This window comes from Corticium candelabrum, chromosome 1, assembly GCF_963422355.1.
Source record: "Corticium candelabrum chromosome 1, ooCorCand1.1, whole genome shotgun sequence".
In the NCBI taxonomy this organism is placed as follows: Eukaryota; Metazoa; Porifera; class Homoscleromorpha; order Homosclerophorida; family Plakinidae; genus Corticium; species Corticium candelabrum.
In genome coordinates this window covers 3,918,832-3,942,604 of record NC_085085.1, presented here as the reverse complement: position 1 = coordinate 3,942,604, position 23,773 = coordinate 3,918,832, and the positions used below count along the sequence as shown (strand labels likewise).

Sequence of the window (23,773 nt, the reverse complement as noted above, 5' to 3'; positions counted from 1 at the left end):
CATAGTGCACGCAGGTATTGCACGGTGGCTGGACATTATTCCAGGTCATCATTCCAGGTCATCACAACCTGCAGCACTTACAGAAAACAGTGCTTCTGGGATCTACTCGGATCCTTCGTAAAGTCATGTCTTCTTTCTAGACAGCCGTGATGGTCTAAGTACTTCTGAAGCAGAGTTTGCTTCCGGTACTTGTAATAGACTTTACAAACCAGACTGATCTGGTTGAGCACGATATATATTTTGTTTCATACCACTACAGGTACAGTGCTATAGGCCAGACAAGATACATACACTAACAAGTAAACATAGATCATAGTCATAGAAGAATAAACGTAGAAGAATAAACAAACATAAATTAAGGTTTAATCCAGCTCTTAAAGTCCATGTAGGACAACACCATGATTCTTGTCCTTGTCTCATTGTCCACTGATCGCCACAGATTGCCTTGAGTATTCAGAGTGAATCCGCTCACTAATTCATTATTAGAATGAACTGCTCTCTTTACGAAAGAGAGCTGGCTAACACGCAATAGATCTGGAGCTTCCCTGATAGGTTCTCCAAGAGTTTCACGCAAGGATGCTCTGTTTGAGATCCCTAGCCCTCTCCGATACCCTCTTCTCCACGCTGATGTAAACGTTTGGTACTTCCCATTCCCAAATCCCACAGTTCGCATCCATAGCCCAATACAGGTAACAATACAGAGTACATTATCGTTGTCCATACTGTAGGATTACGACCTACACCTTTGACAGCCCCTACAATTGAGTATAATGAAGAGTAGAATTTCCGACACCGCTCTTCCACCACACCAGTTGTTTCTTTATCTATATGGCCGTCCACAAACAAATGAATAAATTTACAGCTGCTAAACTGAAAACAATTATAACCCTCCTTCATCTTAGTCTCGCGCAGCCAGCCCCTCCCCCTTTTGACTTCCGTTGGCGGGGAAAGGGTCTGGCAAGTTTCCTTTGATGTCTTAGTTTCTGCCGACCCCAGCATTTCATGGGGCATTAATAATGATGATCTGTTAATTGAGATAAGCGAGCAACTGATGGGAATGCATTACTAATTAGTATCCGCATGTACAGCGAAGTTTTCGCTTCTGTTTCTGCTGCAGGTGCTACTGGACTTTGTTCAGTTGCTCTCACAGGTTGCGTGGCTGCTTGCTATGGGCATGGTAAGAGAAGAGCGCAGGTCGTCTTCTTGTACGACAACATGTACATTGGCAGGTGAGTCGTTCTCCGGGAACCAACAGCATTCTAGCATGTGCCGTACGTCTCACCTACGAAAATTCGAAGTGCATGGTCACGCAACTTCCGAACTTGACAGTACAGAAGCCACTAGAGTGTGCTACTATGGAGTGCCATCCGTGCCAAAAAGCGTACATACATATAATATTATAGTGTAAATAAGATTCGAAAGAAAGAGCGATCACTCATTCGATTGCAAGAGCGATTGTAATCGAGCGAATAAGAATATCAACTATAAGTACGCTTTTTGGCACGGATGGCGCTCCATAATAGCAGGCAGCCACGCAACCTGTGAGAGCAACTGAACTAGAACAAAGTCCAGTAGCACCTGCAGCAGAAACAGAAGCGCTGTATATGCGGATATTTTTAGTTAGTAATGCGTTCCCATCAGTTGCTCGCTTATCTTAATTAACATATCATCGTTATTAATGCCCCATGGAATGCTGGGATCGGCAGAAACCAAGACATCAAAGGAACCTTACCAGACCCTCTCCCCGCCAACGGAAGTCAAAAGGGGGAGGGCCGGCTGCGCGAGACTACACCTTCTTCTAGCATGTCCTGCACCTCGCCATCCTTCGCGAACAAATGAATCTAGAGACGGCACCAGTAAATAGCCTCGCGTAGCCAGACCCTACCGTCGCGTCATGCACACGTCGCCTTGACATCTAGAACACTGGTTTTTGCGATCGTAATTGTCTATTACGCGTCTACATTGACCATACATGCATCATAGGAGTCATTTTAAGATCTACTTTTCTCTCCAAATACTTCTTCTGTTTGATACGGAGACGAGTCAAAGACTTTCCGTGCTTGGTGGGCATTTAGTAGACGTCTGCAGTCAGCACTAACACAATTCTTCACGGTTCTCGCCTATATTGCAATCGCATCAAGCAAACTCGGGTGTCGGTTACTAGGAAACAAAACCCGCCCCTCTTCTTGAGCTTCCTGAAGAGCAACGTGCAAAGCTGCCGATCTGTTGTTATCACTGCGAGTAGAAGAGACATGTACCTATTATATCAAGATGCAGACAGTGAACTGTGGTACCGTCGAAAGCAAAAACCGGCGGCTGTCCGATATTTGATGGGCGTGTCCGATAGACGGGAAAAGCAGCGGAAGTTCTATTTTGTCACCGTGAACAGCAATGCGCCAAGTGATCAAGCTGAATCTAGCACGTCGCGTTACCGTGTGAACATGCATGTCCTAGATACAAGAAATCTTCGTTTCGTTTCGAATTCCATACGCCAGTGTCCGATATTGGGGAGTGTCCGATAATTGATCTAAAACTCTAAACGTGTATGATGTAGCGGGAAAGAAGTAAATGATACGATCATATCTGACGTGTTTGCACGCCTGAATTTATGATAATAAAAAACGTGCACTGCGACGAAATGCCGTCACTGACGTCACCCACATACAGTGGTACACGACAACGCGTCATGCATAGCATCGCCGTGGTAACACGCCCTGTCACGTGACATCCGGGTATACAAATTCAACGGTTCTGACAAATTCTCGTTCTGTGGCTAAACCTAGCCTCGTCCCCAGACTCTCTCGCGCTAGTCTTGTCCGGTGCCCGTATGACAATTCCTGGCGCGAGAGAGTCTGGGATCATCCCGCCTACTTCCTGCCATATCTCCTTTCTAAATGCTCACTAAGTGTCACCCCAACGTCATCAACTGTCACCCCGAACGTCGTCAAGTGTCCCGTAACTTCAAAATCAGATTAGCGTTAGTCTAATCCAATAAACGTATCACAGTGGATGCTATGACCATTGTTTGGTGTTTGTGGCATATCCAGCACTTGCAGACAACTGAAGCATGTTGAAAAGGTAAGTCTATGGAGTGTTGGTGACGAGTGTCGTGTAGGCTTGTAGTCTGAGATTTACAATTGGCGGAGTGATGACTTTCTAGCTAGTTCACACGAGGCCATTAGCGTTTGCGCGCAGACTAGACTCTGTAGCAAAAAGCGCGCAATGGCAAGGGAAGGGGTTGATCTTGACATGAAACTACCGTCTGGAGGGTCAACTTGAAGCTTCCAGGGCTATTCTTTCGCGAAAAGATGTATTTGTTTTCATACTTGAAGGGTAGACGGTAGTTTCATGTCAAGATCAACCCCTTCCCTTGCCATTGCGCGCTTTTTGCTACAGAGTCTAGTCTGCTCACAAACGCTAATGGCCTCGTGTGAACTACGTAGAAGGTCATCACTCCGGATCCGCCACTTGTAGATCTCAGACTACAAGCCTACACGAAATTCGTCACCAATACTCCATAGTCTTACCTTTTCAACATGCTTCAGTTGTCTGCAAGTGCTGGATATGCCACAAACACCAAACAATGGTCATAGCATCCACTGTGGTACGTTTATTGGATTAGACTAACGCTAATCTGATTTTGAAGTTACGGGACACTTGATGACGTTGGGGGTGACACTTACACTGGACGAAAGTTTAGGTTTCGGCTATGTTTAGGTTGGCCTAAACCTGTGCCAAACATAGTGGTCATGTTTTGCGTAGGTATAGGCTCGCCTAAACATAGTACAATACATGACCTAAGTTTAGTGCAAGTTCCGTTACATGTCTAGGCCACTGTAAACATGGTACCATGTTTAGGTCATGTTTAGGACAGTTTAACCCCATGCTAAACGTACTGCTTATTTAGGGTAGGTTTCGGTAGGTTTCGGTAGGTTTCATCCTGTTTATACGTAAATTTTGAGATTTTTAAATGATTATTTATAAATTTATACTTCTGGCAAAAATTGAATAGCTCAACCAAGTCTAAAAACAAGAAACTTGGAGTCGTACTAATCGACATCAAAAAGTATTTACAGCGTAATAAACGGCAAAACATTTTTCACGGGTTTCCTGTATTTTGTACTGGTCGCACTAAACAATATAGCATACATTTAGGCAAATATAGTAGTCTATATTTCTAGGCATTTTGTCTTCTCTAAATAAAGTCTGAATGCCCCACGCATTTGTCTAGTCATGTAATCTAATTTACACTACTCTAAATGTTTGCATGACGTTACACCACATTAAAGCTAAATTTAGCTGATGATAAATGTGGTAACGTATTTACACTGTTAAACGCATTAAAATTCTGATCAAAATTGTTTACACATTTAGACTCACCATTGTTTCTGTCTAAATATAGTATTATATTGTGCATCTATCTGGTCACATTTTTAATCTCATCTAAATGTTTTCAAAGTGTTTTAATGGTATTTGAGCACATCTTTTATTGCGTTAGTTTATTGAAATAAAAATTATTTATATATTATAATTTACTATATATTTTACCGCATAATAGATACTGTACATTAATTAATCTTTACTAACGCCGTAATTGACTGTGTTCAAATAATTTCGTGATGTACGCGTACTGTACACATCCATGCGCTGTTACGCATCAGTGGCGGATCCAGATGTGGACGCGCCCTCCAGTTGGCAAAGTCTTTATTCTTTCGCTATAGCCTGTGTGCTGTAGTTGTGTAGTGCGTTACGCACGTTACAGAGGCGTGCGATTTCCGGAAGTGTACTGAGTTCTGTTGCCAACTTGCCATCGTTATAACGTTGACCTAGTCAGTTTTTCATTGCCGAAAGAAAGTTCAGGCAACAGTCTATCAGTGGTTTACTGAGTATACAGTCAGCTAATGTGTATATATGCACTAGCTATGCATTCACTTGTGTTTCCTGACTCCAGCACTTCGCTGAAACTCTTCCATCATGCAGATCAGTTGCAGTTGTTCTTCAGTCTTTTATTCACACTCAGATTTGGATCATACCTTCTTTCAAGACCTACTATTTAATAGCGCATTGTGTCCGGAACATCATGAATATTAACTTGTGACGTCATAGATATTATGTCATTTCTGCGCCCCTCCTTTGCTAAATCCTGGATCCGCCACTGCTCATGCAATAGGACTGAAGTGTGTTAATGCGTGCATCTGAACGTTGAGGACACTAGCATTGTCTATGATTAATTGACATCTATTATACAAATCAACATACTACGCATTTTTATGAGACAACTAACCTAGCAGCAGCGAAGTTGTACATGAATGTAATTAGTTTCTTCCTAAGATTACCACACCATTTGGAATAGCTAACTATAGCGCTTTCTGTACACATAACACCTGGAATCTACAAACAAAGTTTCAGAGACAGAGGGCAAGGAAACATCACTTGTGACTCTGATACAACATCATATTCAGGACAAAATAGAGATGCAATTCGTTGCACTGGCATGTACGTAGATGGTCCTGCATCTTCATGATGGTTTGCACACCACAACGTGACTCCATCAAACCTATTTTTCATTTCATGTCTGTAGCTCCACAGTACAACAGCTAACAAAGAATCGTGCCATGTTCCATTGCAACATATGCGATGGTGTACAAAGTGCTGAATTTGTCCTGGTCTCTCTTCACCGTCTAGCACTATCTTCCCTACTTGGCCAGTCCATTTAGCAAGAATGTGTGACAGTGATGCATGGCTTCGATTTCTACTGCCAAATATCTGTCCTGCTATTTCCAGGGATTGAAACATCGTAAACATCCGTGGCACAACCAAAGCAGCAATTGGCACTCCCAACACAACCCGATACATTGATACTAGATGTTGTATGTCAGACTCATCAAATGCTGAGAATTTGATAGTACCTCGCTTGGCATATAGCCCAACAGTAGACAATAAATTGTGCCCATCTATTTGAGTTGCTGTGACTGCGTCATACATTACCGAAATCAGTGATCTTTAACATCGAGTAAAGAGGAACCTCTCCCACCCAAAACTCGTTTTTCACCTCGAATTGTCTCAAAAACCGGTCCAAATATGCCTTTTCCATTTAGTGGCTGAACGGTGTCATCCATTCCCAAGTCTAGTAATGTTTTTCTCATCACTTGCATCTCGATATTCTTCCTATTAGTTTTGTAATACCCAGAATGCCATCGAGTCTCTCAAAGCCAAAAAGCCAGAATGCTGGAGCAGGACTAAAGTTACGGATCGAATCACACAAGTGCATGTGAAGGTACATATTTGGTGTGATATTTTTTTCTGCGTAATACAATTTACCGACATCTTGTAAAAAGGAATGAATAAGGTCATTAGCTTGTTGTAGATCAACAGCTGTAATGGCTCGTTGACACAAGAGGCGACAAACATCCACAAATTTGAGCCAGCAGCAAAAATGGTCTCTTGGCAGCATATCCCGCAAAGCAACAGGCGAAAAGACAGTTGTCCAAGTGCGCCACTGGTCAGCAGTAAGACTTGCGAAGTTGCTTGCAATTTTTCTAGGGATACGACCCATGGAAGAAGGCACTTGAATGCTATTTATTCGCTCTTGTATAGTGACCATATCTGACTTTGACACTAATGGCTTTTGATTGTTTAGCCAAATGTCCTTCAGAAAGATTTTCGCAGTTCCCAAAAACAAATTATGCAGAGGATCAACTGCCATGAACCGAATGGGCCGGGAATATGGCAGCCGTAACAACTCACTGTACCGAACACCAAACTTTGATTCTATGCTGTCTCTCTCCTGTCTTGTGGATGCTCTTAGTACCTCAGCAACATGTTCTCTGTGAGCGAAATCTGAACGCTGAAGGCCAATGTCAAGTCGATCAGATTCAAAGTCTGCGTAGCATTTGTTGCAACCTTTTCTGGCTGAATGTCCCAAAAAACCTCCAACTTTTCGACTAGCTGGTATGTCACAGGCGACTGACAGAAGTGCACACCGGTATCTTTCTAAAACCAAAGGAGAACTTGCAGAGGGCAGACATACGCCGCCAGTCCACAGCATGTCGAGCTCATCTACTAATGGTCTAAGATAGCCGTTGATTGTTAGAGACGGTTCTTGAGGTCCAGGAATGATTCCAACTACAAAAACATTTTCTTTTTTGAAACGCATTGCTCTAGGAAGGTTAAGTAGAACAAGATATATGACTCCGATACTGTAAGGACTGTGCTTGAATGGTTGATACCAGTCTACATTCAACATAAAACCATAGTTACGAGGCATTGCAAGAAATGGATCCCCATCAACGTACCGAAATTGCTTCCACACAGCACCATCATAGACATCAGCCAAGACATCCTCAGGCAAATCTCTGCACCTCCAAACCTCACATGCATCAGCAAATCCTGGTCTCTTAACAAAGCAGCGCAAAGTCTCTTGAATGCTGCGATAACAATAAGTACGCAATGGAAAATACGACTGTTTTGAACTTTTTATTTGTCGAAACAACACTTCGTTGCAAGGTTGTCTGTACTGACGTTGAGGATGACAAGGAAACTGTACATGACTACATTGCTTTGGCATTCTCCTTGAACCAATTAGTTGGAAACAGTCCTCGTATGTATCTAAGAAATGACAACGTTGGCACACTACAAATTTCTCGAACTTGTTGCTCTCTAGCCCAATTATACGACTTGCTGCTAAAATGGTCTTAGGAAATTGGGGGTGACACTTAGTGAGCATTTAGAAAGGAGATATGGCAGGAAGTAGGCGGGATGATCCCAGACTCTATCGCTCCTGGAATTGTCATACGGGCACCGGACAAGACTAGCGGGAGAGAGTCTGGGGACGCGGCTAGCTAAACCGTCCATTTTCTCATCTGCTCTTGCTGTGCAACCGTTCTTCTCACCTCAATTATCAACTCACCGTCAACTTGAGATAATAGAGAGCGTACTCGACGAGCAGACGGAAGCCGAGCGTCACTTCGCGGCGAAGAAGGAACAAGAGAAGCACGACCGAGCGTTCGCACTGAGTCTCTCGATGCAAGACTTCGAACACGACCCACCGCAAACCGCCAGAGACGAAAAACAGGACGAGAGCGGCTCATCCGCTGGTGATTGGCTACATGATGGCATCAAACCGCGCATAGCAACCGACTGTCTCGTCACAGATGGCTCGGATTTTAGTGAGCGGGGAAAGAGGCGCTCTCTACCGAGCCGTCTGAGCGAGTCGGAGCCGCCGCGGAAGCTCGTGAAAGGGAAACGGCGTCAAGATAGCGGCGACGTTCATGTGAGAAGGCGGATTGACCGCATTGTTGTGTGTTGGTCGGTTGACAGGCGATATGTGAGAGTCGGTGGACTTTGTGGCGTTGCTCGGAGTGTGTGTCGGGTAGCATTTGGTAGTCAGTGTGGCGCTGTGATGTGCAGCGCGCGTTACCGTCAGTGAATTTAGCGCGCGTTTTTCATCAGTGAATTAGCGCGCGTTTCCGTCAGTGAATTACAGGTGTAGTCAGAGAGAGATGAGTCAGACGACTGACGGTTTGTGTAGTTGACAGGAAAATGTTGGTTGGCTTTGTCAATCGTTGTAATTACAAGATCTGGAGTCTAACGATCTGCGGTCTAACATGTTAGACAGGTCTCTCTGTGTTGAGTATATGAATCACGTGACTGATCATTGTGTGTGTGTGTGTGTGTGTGTGTGTGTGTGTGTGCGTGCGTGACTTTGTGTGTGTGTGTGTGTATGTCTGTCTGTGTGTGTGTGTGTGTGTGTGTGTGTGTGTGTGTGTGTGTGTGGTGCGATAGCTCAGTTGGTTAGAGAGTCATCTTATGGAGTGTTTACATCCGGGACCTTGAAGGATCGCAAGTTCAAGTCAGTGATGGCGAGCTATGGCATAATTTCCTTAATCAAGAAACTAACACACATTTACTTCTCTCGACTCAGGAGTATAAATGAGTACCTGGTCTTTGACTGGGGTCCTAAGCGGCCATTCGGCTGTGACTTGACATCAGCCACTGGGGTCCCGGTGAGACTTCGGGTGCTCACACCACAGTTGGCTTCACAAGTCGGTGTTCCTGCGAGTGCCTGGCCCGGCTCCAGGAGTTTGCTAGCGCAGGCCCAGAGTTCCCTGAGTAGCGCACAGGGCCCAGCTAAACAGCTGGGGGGTGTGACCTCTGAGAGGCAACTCCTGACATTTAGGATTTTTTAGGTGTGTGTGTGTGTGTGTGTGTGTGTGTGTGTGTGTCTGTCTGTCTGTCTGTCTGTCTGTCTGTCTGTCTGTCTGTCTGTCTGTCTGTCTGTCTGTCTGCCTGTGTGTGTGTGTGTGTGTGTGTGTGTGTGTGTGTGTGTGTGTGTGTGTGTGTGTCTGTTTGTCTGCCTGTGTGTGTGTGTGTGTGTGTGTGTGTGTGTGCGCGCACGTGTGCATGTGTGTGTGACTTATTTGATCAATTTCTTTAGATTAGATTAAGTGACCAAGCAAAACAAGCACAGCAAATGCAGCAAGACTGGGCTCTAGCCCGTCAGCAAGCAGCACTTGATAGTCCAGTCACCACTAAGGCAACACCACGAAGACTCGCTCACAGACACAGACGACAACGACTAGAAAACGACTCGGAAGACATCGAAATGATGGAAATGAAAACATCCGATCCAATCCCTCAATATCCCTCTCACTGGACATGGGATAGTCCAATCACCACTAAGGCAACACCACGAAGACTCGCTCACAGACACAGACGACAACGACTAGAAAACGACTCGGAAGACGTCGAAATGATGGAAATGGAAACATCCGATCCAATCCCTCAATATCCCTCTCACTGGACATGGTCCTCGTCCTCAGAGTGTCCTCCCGAGCTACCCAGAAGATATCATCTCATTGTATTACATTCTGGACCCGAATTTGACGAAGTCAGTAAACCATTGAGAGACGTTGGTCTGCAACCAAAGTGTGTCAAGAGAGTACAGAATCTCTTGTTGTATAAACGGCTGCAGCTGGAACGAAAGCTGATGGAGGAGAGTCACCCGGCCGGTTGGAACGTCAACGAGCGGAGCTTATTTCATGTTACGTCCGTCGAACAGGAAGTGATCGCAGATGAGGGACTGGATCTACGGCTAAGTAGACAGGGACTGTTTGGAACTGGCATTTATTTCAGGTTGGTTGTTCTCAGACTTTTTCATTAGTCTTCTAAGTCTAGACCTTAGTCTATAGTCATTAGACCTTAGTCTAATACCCCATTCACACGAGCACAGTTCCAAACTGGGCCGAGCCGAGCCGAGCCAGCCCGGGCTAGTAAAGCGAGCCAGTCGAGATAGTAGGCGTGTTCCTTGGTGCGCACACTAGCTACGTTGTTTGTAGAGACACTGCACACTCGTTCGTGAGTATCCCGCTTCCTTCATTTGTTCCGCTAGTTTGACGTAAACTTCCCTGTTTCTAGCACAATCTTCAATTTGAACCTGGATGCTGTCCTCACCCCACAATTCAATGAGGTACAAAGTTTCGTGCTCTGACCACGCCGTTTTCGTATCTAGAGAGCATGCGTGCCCGTCAGCCTGGCTTGGTCCACATTCACACGACGATTTCATTCAGTGCTGACCCGTGCCAGCGGCCCTGTTAGGAGAGCTCGTGTGAATGGGGTATAAGTGTGTTCCTCGTAAAGTGATTTAATTCATTAATATACATTAATTAATTAATTTATGAAAAATTACGCATTATTTGTAAAGTGATTCAATTAATGTACATAATTAATTAATATTTAACAGATTTGTAAATAATTAATTAATTAATATTTAACGTATTATTTTTAAAGTGATTTTATTAATATAAATATACAAATTATATTTTACAATAACCCAATATATATATATATATATATATATATATATATATATATATATACAGTACCGGCAATAAGTAACCTAACATTTTTATCGTATGCGTATCGTATCGTATTGCGTATGGTATCATAGCGTATGTATCATAGCGTATCATAGCGTATCATATATCGTATTGCGTATCATATATCGTACCGTTTGGTATCTTATCTTAATTGTATTGTATATCATATTGCGTATCATATATCGTATGGATGGTATCTTATCTTAATTGTATGGTATCATCTTTATCTTATCCTATCGTACATGGCATCTTTTATCGTATCGTATGATATCCTATCCTATCCTATCCTATCCTATCGCTGTCAGCTTACTTATTGCCGGTACTGTATTGATTGAGGGCAATCCTCAACTCAAGTCTAGACCTGGCCATGTCTCCGCGTGAATTTGTGACTTCTCTGTGTTTGCGTTTGGGAATTTCGGTTTTTCCAGCACCCCACACTCAGTCCGTTATGTGTGCGGTCATGAATAGGACATTTTTGGTGACCATGCTCTTGGCTGTGATCCTCTTCGGATTAAGCGACATGATGCCTTATGTGACGTCATCTTCCACTAGTTGCTCTTAACAAATCCAATGTACGTCGAGAACAACGCTGTTCCTCTCATTCTATGACAAGACCAGGTGACGTTTTCCATCCCAACTTTTCCCTAGGCAAGGCTGCCTATTTCGACATTCCGTGAGGAATTCGTTTACTCCCCTCTCACCTTATTAATGCTGCCATAAAAGCTGGTGCCGCTGCTGAGGCTGGGAAGTGGACAAAGATGAACGCCATCATGCTAACGTTTCAAGTTATGGCTGTTTGTTCTACCCTCTTGTGGTGGAATCATACAGAGTGTGGGCTGCACATAGTCTGGAGGTGTTGATATCAATCGTAAAGAAGTCTCTTCTATCATCTGGCTTGTCTCTGAGCCAAGCTTCCAGGCAATTTCATGAACAGTTATCTGTTCGTGTGTGGCAGTATAACTCAAGAATGATTAGTGACAGATTGGACCTCGTGATTGTTGACTATCTACCTAATTATTTCGATATTGCGACTTAGATTCTTTGTGCTTTCGTCCTTAGGGCGGATATGTGTTGTCTGTGTTATATATTATATACAAATATATGGGTATATATGTATATATATAATAAATATACATAATATTTAACTAAAACCATCCGAGCTCACTTCCAAGTCGTTCTATTCCAGCTATTCTTGCTTGCTGGCTATGGATGTCTCGTGGTCAGTCAGCACCTGACGTTGTACCTCCAGCTGGGGCATTAGCCCTGTAGTTATGTGAATTATTAGACTCTGTTTTGGCTAGATACACAACTGTGTGTGTGTGTGTGTGTGTGTGTGTGTGTGTGTGTGTGTGTGTGTGTGTGTGTGTGTGTGTGTGTGTGTGTGTCACTGTGTGTGTGTGTGTGTGTGTGTGTGTGTGTGTGTGTGTGTGTGTGTGTGTGTGTGTCACTGTGTGTGTGTGTGTGTGTGTGTGTGTGTGTGTGTGTGTGTGTGTGTGTGTCACTGTGTGTGTGTGTGTGTGTGTGTGTGTGTGTGTGTGTGTGTGTCACTGTGTGTGTGTGTGTGTGTGTGCGTGTGTGTGTGTGTGTGTGTGTGTGTGTGTGTGTGTGTGTGTGTCACTGTGTGTGTGTGTGTGTGTGTGTGTGTGTGTGTGTGTGTGTGTCACTGTGTGTGTGTGTGTGTGTTTTGTTGTTTCTGTGTGTGTTATTAATCAAAATTTGTGTAGTGATAACCCGCAGAAATGTAATCGTTATTGGAAACGGCGGGGGCAGAGATTTATGGTTCAATGTAAAGTGTTGTTAGGAGACATTAAGGTCGAGTTGTTCATATCCTCGGACGTGTTTGAATCGATTAAACATCATGATTGTGTAGGAATATCCGAGAGGGCACATGGACTCTTCACTACGGAGAGAGCCATTGAAGGAACACATTGCTATTGGAGACACTAAAACATATGACTCTGTACAAGTGAGTCGAGCAGCTCAGTGTGTCTGTCTGTCTGTCTGTCTGTCTTCTGTCTGTCTGTCTGTCTGTCTGTCTGTCTGTCTGTCTTCTGTCTGTCTGTCTGTCTGTCTGTCTGTCTGCATGGATGGATGTGATTACCCATGTGTGTGTGTGTGTGTCTGTCTGTCTGTCTGTCTGTCTGTCTGTCTGTCTGTCTACATGAATGAATGTGATTACCCTGTGTGTGTGTGTGTGTGTGTGTGTGTGTGTGTGTGTGTGTGTCTGTGTGTATGTCTGTCTGTCTGTCTGTCTGTCTGTCTACCTGTCTGTCTACATGGATGGATGTGATTACCCTGTGTGTGTTTGTGTGTGTGTGTGTGTGTGTGTGTGTGTGTGTGTGTGTGTGTCTGTCTGTCTGTCTATCTGTCTGTCTACATGGATGGATGTGATTACCCATGTGTGTATGTGTCTGTCTGTCTGTCTGTCTGTCTACATGGATGGATGTAATTACCCTGTGTGTGTGTGTCTGTCTGTTTGTCTGTCTGTCTGTCTGTCTGTCTGTCTGTCTACCTGTCTGTCTACCTGTCTGTCTACATGGATGGATGTAATCACCCATGTGTGTGTCTGTCTATCTGTCTGTCTGTTTGTCTGTCTGTCTGTCTGTCTACATGGATGGACGTGATTACCCGTGTGTGTGTGTGTGTGTGTGTGTGTGTGTGTGTGTGTGTGTGTGTGTGTGTGTGTGTGTGTGTGTGTGTGTGTACATGTGTATGCGTATTGTCCATTTTCAGTTACGTTTCATGTGCTTGCTAGTCTTCCACTGAATCCCTTTTGCTTTCCCACAGGGCAACATATCTGGTGAGAACGAGTACATTCTCTACAACCAATACAGGACAATGCCAGAATACATCATCGAGTACAATGTGTCATGCAACTGCCAAGCTTCTTCAGGCCTCATTCCTATCCCATTTTCTCCATTTTTCCAATTTCCCTTCAATACTCCAACCGCCATGAAGCAACCCACTCAATTTCGACTCACTCATTCACATCTTCCCGTTACCCTACCATCAACTCAACAGCCAAAACAATTAGCAACAAACGTCGTGCACCAACCTTCGACTCTGACTTTTCCTAATCAAGCTCACCAACTTCCATGTGTTCAAAATCAAATGCCACTGATGCCGGCCGCTGTAACTCAGTCAAGACCCTTGACATCCGAGTCGTTGTCGAGTGTGTACAGAGCGTCTCTAGAGAAGAACCGACAACTTGTAAAGCAGTTTGTAGATATCACTGAAGCAAAGTCGGTGGCACAAACGGTACAGTTTCTTATATTGGCCAAGGGAGACCTCAATGAGGCCGTGGCGGCTTACCTCGATGCGCGCGACTGCGGAAAATTGCTTTGAATACGGTGTTGTGTAGGTACGTAGTGTATGAAACGATAATTGTATTTGGCAGTGCAAACTGTTGTACGACGTTTGGTTTTTTTGTTGTTGACGTTTTACGTAAGTATGACTGTTGTGTTTGTTGTGTGGCTTTATATTGTTGGATAGACTCGCTAACGTAGCTTGTATTAGCCGCGTCCCCAGACTCACGTGAGCCTAGCAGTGTCCGGTTCCCGTATGACACTTTCAGCCTCCCGTGAGTCTGGACTCACCGCGCCTACTTTCACACACTTACTTCACTAAGTGTCACCCCACGTCATAGTCTTGGCACCCCACGTGACTAAATAGTACTTACGTCACAAACTCAATTAGCTTATATCTATCTAATGTGTGACCCAGCAGACTGTGTATCACGTCCAAGCTTCCGAACAGCGCATGGTGACTCTCCACGGTGGGTAATTCACCACGTTCACGCTATCCAAATCTCAAGATGACTTCAGCATGTGGAAAGGTGAGTGTATTCCTAGCTAGGCTAGTGTCCTACTCGCGTAGAATGGCGAGCCTGCCAAGTCTAGTTACAGCGATCCGGACTGCGCGTGTAGTTCACTCGTTGTTTCGTCGCACATCCGCTATCTACACGACCCTTGCTAGTGCACAGACTATAATGGCCAGTAGGGCGCGCAATGGCAACAAGAGACACATTGACATGGAATTGCAGTCCGCTCTCCGTGTTTTCAATTATGATGACTTTCGAGAGAGTAAACTTGAAGTCTCCAGGGCCATTCTAGGGGGAAAAGACATCTTTGTCCGGACAAACAACGAGTGAACTACACGTGGAGTCCAGATCGCTGTAACTAGACTTGGCAGGCTCGCCAGTCTACGCGAGTAGGACAATAACTCAGTTAGGAATACACTCACCTTTCCACATGCTGAAGTCGTCTTGATTTGGATAGCGTGAACGTGGTGAATCACTCACTGTGGAGAGTCACCTTGCACTGTTTGGAAGCTTGGGCGTGATACACAATCTGCTGGGTCACACAGTACATAGATTAAGCTAATTGAGTTTGTGACGTAGGTACTATGTAGTCACGTGGGGTGACACTTAGTGAAGTAAGTGTGTGAAAGTAGGCGCGGTGAGTCTCACGGGAGGCTGAAAGTGTCATACGGGAACCGGACACTGCCAGGCTCACGTGAGTCTGGGACGAGGCTAGCTTGTATAGCGAGCAATAATGTTTGCAGACTGGATTGATTTAGAGGTTTTTTCAATTTAAATGGCTCTGTAGCAACACTGTCTACAGACTATTGATATTAAACGATTTTTCAATCTTTCTATCATAGCAAACCATACTGTCTACAGTATATTGATATTAAACAATTTTTCAACTCTTTCTATAATAAATACTGTCTACAGACTATTGATATTAAAAGAATTTTTCAAATTTTCCTAATACCATAGCAAGCAACACTGTCTACAGTCTATTGATATTAAACAGTTTTTCAACTTTTATATCAGCAAACATTAATGTCTACAGACTGCATTAATATTAACCATTTTCAACTTTAGATCATAGCAACAATGCTGTACAGACTTTGTACTACGGACAATTACAAATTACATATTACATAATAATGTAATACATTAATCAATAACACATACTAATGTCACATATTAATAACACGGTGATATCAATATTACACTATGCGGAAGCACTTAACATTACTCCGGAATAACGCGCGCTAAGAGATATGCCTTTATCACGTGACTACAATGATATCAGTTACGTCACTAACCGAAAGTACGGGGCAATGTGCTTCTGGCATAGCAAAAGTCAACTTTCTGAACATTAATCCAGCAACTGCCGTAGTCTCGCGTAGCCAAACCCCTTTCCGCCGCGACCTCCCCGGCGAAATGGGGTCTGGTGTACGGCCTTTGATGTCGCTGTGTGCCGCGTAGCCAGAAATCGGCTATCTAAAGACCGGATTTAGTTTCTTAAACGCTTCACTAAAAACGAGACTGGTATGCACGCAATGCAATCCTATCTCAATAGCTTCTCTTGTTTCGTAGAGAACAACTCGAAGACTACAGCTAGAGTCGTTGCTGTTTGTGAAATCTGCATGTCTACAGCAGCGATTAAACGGGGACGTTGATGTCGACAGGCTTCGATTTCATGCAGCCATGATCGACGTCGTACGATCTAGCGTTGTGCGCTCGTGTCACAACGGAGACTGAATGCGAACGTACTGGATGGATGCGAACGTACTCAGTGCTGTTTGCTGTTTTTGACGTCTAAAGCGACCGCATACAGTTCGGAGTGAGCGATATCTGGAAGGGCTTGGAGTTGCATGACGTCATCGAAACATGTCTGTGTTTGGGTAATCATTTGATGTGTTTTGTGCATTGTTTTGGTGAACACATACAGTAGCAATCAGGAAGAGACCAAATCGTTTAATCGCTGCTGTAGACATGCAGATTTCACAAACAGCAACGACTCTAGCTGTAGTCTTCGAGTTGTTCTCTACGAAACAAGAGAAGCTATTGAGATAGGATTGCATTGCGTGCATACCAGTCTCGTCTTTAGTGAAGCGTTTAAGAAACTAAATCCGGTCTTTAGATAGCCGATTTCTGGCTACGCGGCACACAGCGACGTCAAAGGCCGTACACCAGACCCAATTTCGCCAGGGAGGCCGCGGCGGAAAGGGGTCTGGCTACGCGAGACTACAACTGCCGGACCTGCTTCACCGTCCCCGATTAACATTACATAGGTCGTCACGTGCACAACAATGACTTGACACTCGTACAAGTGGCTGTGCAACGTGCGCCAACATATTAAACGCCATTCGGCACGAACCGTTTGCATAGTGTACTAAAGACATGATGACGCTTCGTGAGGGCAAATTCACGGACGAGTACACGATTGAGAAAGAAATCGGAAGGTACACACAAGCCAGTAACAAGCTCTGTACGTCTTCACTCTCTCATTCTTCACTTCCTGTCTCTGTTGTTGCCTACAGAGGTCGCTTTTCTGTCGTATTGGAGTGTAGACATAACGCCACCGGCAATCCCTATGCCGTGAAGCTAATTAAGAAGCTGGAAACGGCCAGGGAAGCGACGGGAACGAGTGATGAAGTGATTGAGCGCGAAGTCGAGGCTCTGCGACTGGCGAGAGGTCATCCGAAGCTTGTACAGCTCGTAAATGCTTTCAACACGCTATCAGAGGCGGAACTCGTGTTTGAAATGTTGGATTTTGAGTCGCGCGCGCTCTGGTTGTTGATGTTGTACATTCTCTCATTGTGTGTGTATTAGAGTCAGAGGAGGCGAGTTGTTCGATTATTTGGCTTCTAGGGATGTGGTTGAGAAGGAGGAGGCGATACCAATGCAGCTGCTGCAGCGATTGAAGTGTGTGCATGATGAACTGACTCACGAGCGACTACGTAACGATCTGTCAGCAAAAGTTGTAAGTCAGTTCTCCTTTTCCTTTCTAGAGAGTGTCACACAATGTGTATGTACGAAATTTGATTACAAATTTCTTTATTCACAAGCAACGAGCATAATGTGATTGTGGCATACACACTATGACCGTGTTTCCACTAGCTGCACCTTAAACTAGTTTAACTTAAATACCTTTATACACTAAAGCAGTTCAGGAAAGTGACTGTTTCCACTAGAAACTTGCACATTCAGGATGTGCAAGACAAACCTTAAAGGAATATCGTAGTATTCGCCGAGCTCCACTTGTTTTGAAGTATTGTGCTGCTCTGTTGCCTAGTCAGAGCAACTGTTAGTTGTCACTGATTCAGCACCTACTACACTCGAGCCTCCCTAATCTTAAAAAAGTATGGGATCTCATGTGTATACGTAGTTTGGCAAAGCGTGTGAGTATATATTCGAGAAGAATGTGTGAATGTATTTAGAATGTGGACGGTTGAATGCCTGCTAAAGGACAAGAGGCCAACAGATAAACTAGACGGACAGATAGACAGACTGGATTGAGTAGCTGAAATGGCAAATACAGACAGACAGACAGACAAATGGACGGATGGATGGACAGATTATTTTATTGATCTTGAACTTTAAAATGATGCAATGAGCAAACCCTTAAGCAGCTTGATATCTTGCCATCAGATGTACTTGTTACTGCTTACATGCATTAATTTGTATACCTACAGTTGATTTAGGTCTAAACTGTCGCTATGATTTCAGGGAAGGATCACTGTGACATGGTCAACTGCAGAAGCGGATATATCATCAAAGACTTACCAATCGACCAGTTCTGGAACTGCTTCGAAGATCTTTCTGGTAAACAGTCGTATACAACACGACGTTCTAATGCGGAGTGACGTGTGTTCTTTACAGCTCGAATGGTCGACGATCAAGGCAAACCCATGTTACTCTGTTACTCAAGCTGAAGGTTTGAGTTGATTCACAGTTTGTGACGTTTATGTTTATATTTGTTTGGTACAGCAGTGTTGACAGTAAACTATCCATCTAAATACAAGCCCCACGGCTTGAATTAAATGGTTGAATGCAAAAGCGTGTTTGTGTAATAATTAAAGACCTGGGGCTTGTATTTAGGCATGGCTTCTATGTTATGAAGATATAACTGCATTTTAGAGTTGCAATATACTACTGGTATCTGTTCACGTGATCGTCCAGCTACATAAAGATTACAGCGAGTCGTCTGCAGTGTAGGCTTCAAAGTCTGATTCTTCCAAGAGTGCTACATCTTCTTCCTTCTGTTCTGTGCCATCCGCCGGTCTCAGCTCACTGATTGTGATTGGTCATTACTGAGGTAGAGATGATGTTTGACTTGCTTTCCACTGCTTTTGTCCTTCGTGCAGGTTGTTAGAGCATCTTTCACGCTGTCAACATTGGTAGTGATCCTCACACACTTGAAAGAATGTATCATAGTTTCAACTGAGTGGTTGAGTAAGCGCCTTAGCTGCAGATTGAAACACATCCCGACTGTACACATGCAGCTCAAGATAGGGTGGGTCTTTTATTCAGTCTGGGTCTTTTATTAAGATCAACACCCAGACTATATATAAGTTGTGAAACGGTTTGAGTAAAGCTTCTGGGCTTGAATTTTGGTGGGGCTTGTATTTGAACGGATACGGTAGTTGGTAGTTGTAGTCTCTCAATGATCTATTGTCTTAGATGTTTTAGTGTTTGACGTACGGTTGGTACATTGTATTGTTTTGTTAGATTTGAAGATTTTATGGAAAACGTTTCTTTGCCGGAATACACACGGCGAGACTGTCGGCTAAATCTTGCAGCCAGGTTTCGGTTGATTCATTGATCTATTGGCGAAAGTTAACGAATGATTGTGCCATTCTTGTTTAGACTTCCGGATCGAATTGTAAAGCCTGACTTAGGTTCTAAGATGTACAATGCATATGGTGAGTGTTATAACGTACTCTTTGTTGTTGTGTATTTAGTTTATGGTTTCCTTCTTGTAGGCTCGGCAGCGTACCCGAAGGAAAAAACGACCAATCTACATCTCGACATGTTTGATGCAGTGAATGTTATCGTATGTGTGTGTAGCTATTTTTGAAATAATTCTGTTTTTTGTGTCTGAGGTGTCTGTGTTGAATGTGTATTTGTGTTTGTGTGTGTGTGTGTGTGTGTGTGTGTGTGTGTGTGTGTGTGCCTGTCTGTCTGTCTGTCTGTCTGTCTGTCTGTCTATCTGTCTGTCTGTCAAAGAACATTTATTGTAAACACCAATGCTAATACAGAAAAGGCTACTTATATCACTAATAGTCCAAGATAAACGACTATAGACAGAGGCTGATGGTAGAGACACTAACTGCACAGTAGAGATGGATCTTTTATTTAGAACAACACTCAGAGTGAGACTTAAGCTAAGTTTACAATATGATGCTGACGACTCTTGTGGACGCTGGCGAAGACGCTAGCGACGACGCTCAGGCAGGCATCATATTTTCAACACTCAAACGTCGCGTCACGAGCGTCCTTAGTGTCGTCAGCGTTGACGACGCTAGAGTTGATTCAAGTTCAACTAGCGTCCAAACAGGAAGTGTTCTAGCGTCTACCGGAAGCACGTGCCTTTTGCCGACAAATCAGAGATCAAATCCGGGAGTGAAATAACCGGAAGTAAACTATGGAAGAGAAGCCTACCGGAAGTGTATATGCGTAGGTACAGCTGCTTGCGGCAGATCAAGTCACGTAGCTTAGAGATGAGAGGCGCAAGAAAAACGCTTGGAAAGACGTATCGAAAAGACCGGTCTCCCAGCAGCAGGCTGCCAAATAATGTGGAAGCGTCTGCGCGACAACTTGGTGAGGGAGAAACTCAGGAAATGAAAATCAAATCACAGAATTTTGTATACGATTATGACGAGCATGCGCGTAGTGGCTCATCACTGATGCTCATCAAATGATATTGTAAATGGTACAGCGTCAGCGTCAGCATTTTGACATCTACTCGGCGCCTTCGCACGAGCATCCTCGCAAGCGTCGCGGGCATCATTAACGTCAATACATTTAGGCTTGTGACAAAGCTCATAATGTAATAAGGTCGCATGTATTGCGTACACACGGTAGCTTACATGTGGCTGTCACGTGATTTGTGAGTGAAAATGTGCAAATATTTGAGTGAAAAAGTAAAATGTGGCATCACGTAGATTATATTAGGTTTGGTGGCCAAGGTATAACACGTTATCCAGTGTTCGAAAAAGTGGTCGTCAAGACATGAGGTCATTTAACAACGAACTGACTTCATGTGACGACCAATTCCAGTGAGGTTGTCATCCTGAGGACTAGAGTCACTCAAGTTATGGGTGACATGTAACAGTCCTAAACTCCTTGGCGACTGAAAATTTGTGATGTTGCCAAGGTGACGACTACGTCTGCCATAAAATTTTGAACACTGGTTACCATGAGGTTTACATTCGGTGTAACAACACAAGTAGCTTACATGTAAGGTATATCTGCAGTCGAAAGGCAGTCATCGTTCTACCAATTTGGATTTTCTGTCTACATACTAACTTAGCAAGACGTCTTGTCTTTGATAAACAATGTCTGCAATCTAAGATAATGATTCGAAGTGTGGGGAGTGAATTGGCCTATTTGTCTAATCGCGAACATGCACGGTTGCTACAGAATGCCACAACGTTTTCACCTATTGTAATGACACTTTTTCTGACACTCTCTTGTTTCTTTAGGTGTACATCAGCATCCCACCCTTGAGTGAGGTACGCAACACGTATTCTAGTTGACCTGATTTATGTGTGTCATATACATTATCTTGTCTTGCTGTACAGTCATCAGTCGACGAGTCTGGATGCTGTCAAGAAGGTACGTGCGATTAACCAATTTGGGTGTGTGTTTCTGCTGTATGAATGTTTTCTGCAGAGATCAATGCAGCTGCAGCAGCGATCAAAGCGTGCGATGAACTGACTCACGAATGACTAAGGAACGATCTGGCAGGAAAAGTGGTAAATGTTGATTTACATTTTTCTCACTAGAGATTGTCACAGAGAGTGTATGTACTAAAATGAAATATTTGTATTCATGAGCAGCAAGCATACTAGTCTCACGTAGTCAGACCATTTCCCGCCACATCGTACTTCTGGCTGAGAAAAGGGTTTGTGAACAGCCTTTGAAGTCGCTGTGTTGCCGCTTCACCGAAAATCAGTTATCTAAATACCGGATTTGGTTTCTTTAATGCTTTACTATAGACTAGATTGGTATGCACCTCTGTAATTCTATCTCAGTTATCTTCTTGTTTTGTAGTGGACAACTCGAAAAGCTAGAGTTGTTGCTGTTTATGAAATCTGCATGCCAAGAGCAACAAAAGCGACCGGGGAAACATTGTCGACAGACTTCGTCATGATCAACATCTGACGTAGTGTTGTGTGCTCGTGTCACAACGGAGACTGGATGCGACTGGATGCCAATGCACAGTATTCGATGCTGTTCGTCAAAAGCGATCGCACACAGTCCCTAGCTAGTGAGCGATATCTGGAAGGGCTTGGTGCCAACGTCATCGAAACAAGCTTTGTTTGGGTAATGAGATCTCGTGTGTTTTGTGCTTTACAAACAGCATCGAGTACTGTTGCATCCATTCACTATGCTGACTGTACGTTGGCATCCAGTCTCCATTGGGACACGAGTGCACAACACTACGTTTGACATCAATCATGACAAAGCCTGCAAACGTTTCCTTGGTCGCGTTTGCTGCTGTTGACATGCAGACTTTGTTGACAATATGTGAGATGGATGATTGACCCAATACTTATTAATTAATTAATTTTTTAGGTCAGAAATCTACATAGTTACATAAAAAAAGCAGAAGATTTTGTATCACCAGAAGTAAGGATACACATTGTAGTACACTTCTTTGTTAATTAAAAAACCTCATTCAATGCATGTTTGTCTAGCATTTAGCTCATTGTCTCATGTTGACTCACGAGTTTCACCGACTGTCAGACACACATACTAATCACGAAGACAAATTACAGGTAACGCTCTACGACACATCGTATGTACACCAAGACGAGACTGAATTCTGAATTGTAGATCAAGAACATTATATACCATTTGGTGAAGGACTCGGTCGGAGTATTACTGAGTGAACGATAGCGGCATCGTGATGGATGCCGATCCTCACGTAATCGCTTTAATCCTTTAATGCAGACAGTACTAAAACTTGTTTAACTGGTATACCTTTCATCACAACAGACGTACTGTACTGTTTGTTCTTAATACAATGCTCACGTCCGTTTGTACTATATATATATATATATATATATATATACACATAACGCTGTTGACTGCTGTTTCTCGACTTTACCAGTTGTATGTACGATATTACATGGTGAATACATATTGTTGGCAGTTTACTTGAATTTGCTATCTTCTTGTAGTCCAAATATCCATGCACATTTTGTAGCCCAAATATCAATCCATGCAGATGCACATGCAACGCTATATCTAAATGATTGTCTTTGTTGTTTGGGTTGGGGGCAGAAATGACTTTCTCGGCTCAGAGTAGTATCCTGCATGCACTAACTGTCAACAACTTTACTTTTGCAAGCCAAGAAATCAGAGACATATTGAGAATAAAGTAGGTGTACGTGGGCAGACCTACCCGGATGCTGATTGAGCCTCGTTGTCACTTCCACGCACATTCAAAACGAATGAGGGAAGTTTATGAACATTTTTTCTTACAAAATAGACTTTGTGACAGTTTACGAAAATTTGTGGTTACAAACAACATATTGATTTACAGTAGCATGAGGTTGAGTAGGACTGCCCTTAGGTCTTGAGGTATGAGGTCTTGCCCTTGTGGGCGAGGGAACTGCAATGTTCATTGCCCATGCATAGATACTCTGATCCAAGATGAACTACTACACATAACTCAAATGTAGACTTGATGATTGATTGATTGTATGTACTGTGGAGGTTTTCTACTATCGTCTAGCTTCCTACATCTTTCCAGAAGTCTGATACGGCAGTCAAACACCATAGTAGTAGACTAGCTGTTTGTGCTCAGAGCTGGCACGATTTTTGAGGCTACCTTGTGGGCATACCTTTGTAGTTGCACTGCAGGATG

General features: G+C 43.6%; 1 protein-coding gene and 2 long non-coding RNA genes across 3 annotated transcripts; all 3 read left to right on the top strand.

The window, feature by feature from the left end:
* Positions 1-7,806: 7,806 nt before the first annotated feature.
* LOC134186215 (uncharacterized) lies at positions 7,807-14,392 on the top strand. Its single transcript, XM_062654135.1, has 5 exons — positions 7,807-8,272; positions 9,437-10,134; positions 12,602-12,689; positions 12,748-12,843; positions 13,665-14,392. Exons 1-5 carry the CDS (start codon positions 8,024-8,026, stop codon positions 14,220-14,222), a joined length of 1,689 nt encoding a protein of 562 aa, XP_062510119.1. The 5' UTR covers positions 7,807-8,023; the 3' UTR covers positions 14,223-14,392.
* Positions 14,393-18,565: 4,173 nt separating this feature from the next.
* Positions 18,566-19,479, top strand: LOC134178562 (uncharacterized). Its single transcript, XR_009969632.1, has 3 exons — positions 18,566-18,610; positions 18,814-18,991; positions 19,405-19,479. It is a non-coding gene; the product is annotated as an uncharacterized LOC134178562 (long non-coding RNA).
* Positions 19,480-21,379: 1,900 nt separating this feature from the next.
* LOC134197119 (uncharacterized) lies at positions 21,380-22,922 on the top strand. Its single transcript, XR_009972602.1, has 6 exons — positions 21,380-21,410; positions 21,480-21,513; positions 21,571-21,653; positions 22,477-22,530; positions 22,606-22,679; positions 22,738-22,922. It is a non-coding gene; the product is annotated as an uncharacterized LOC134197119 (long non-coding RNA).
* Positions 22,923-23,773: the final 851 nt, after the last annotated feature.

Coding starts and splice junctions, on each gene's coding strand:
- LOC134186215 (XM_062654135.1), top strand. CDS start 8,024: ATGCAAGACTTCGAACACGACCCACCGCAAACCGCCAGAGACGAAAAA. Junction 8,273..9,436: donor AAGATAGCGGCGACGTTCAT/GTGAGAAGGCGG, acceptor CAATTTCTTTAG/ATTAGATTAAGTGACCAAGC. Junction 12,844..13,664: donor AAACATATGACTCTGTACAA/GTGAGTCGAGCA, acceptor GCTTTCCCACAG/GGCAACATATCTGGTGAGAA.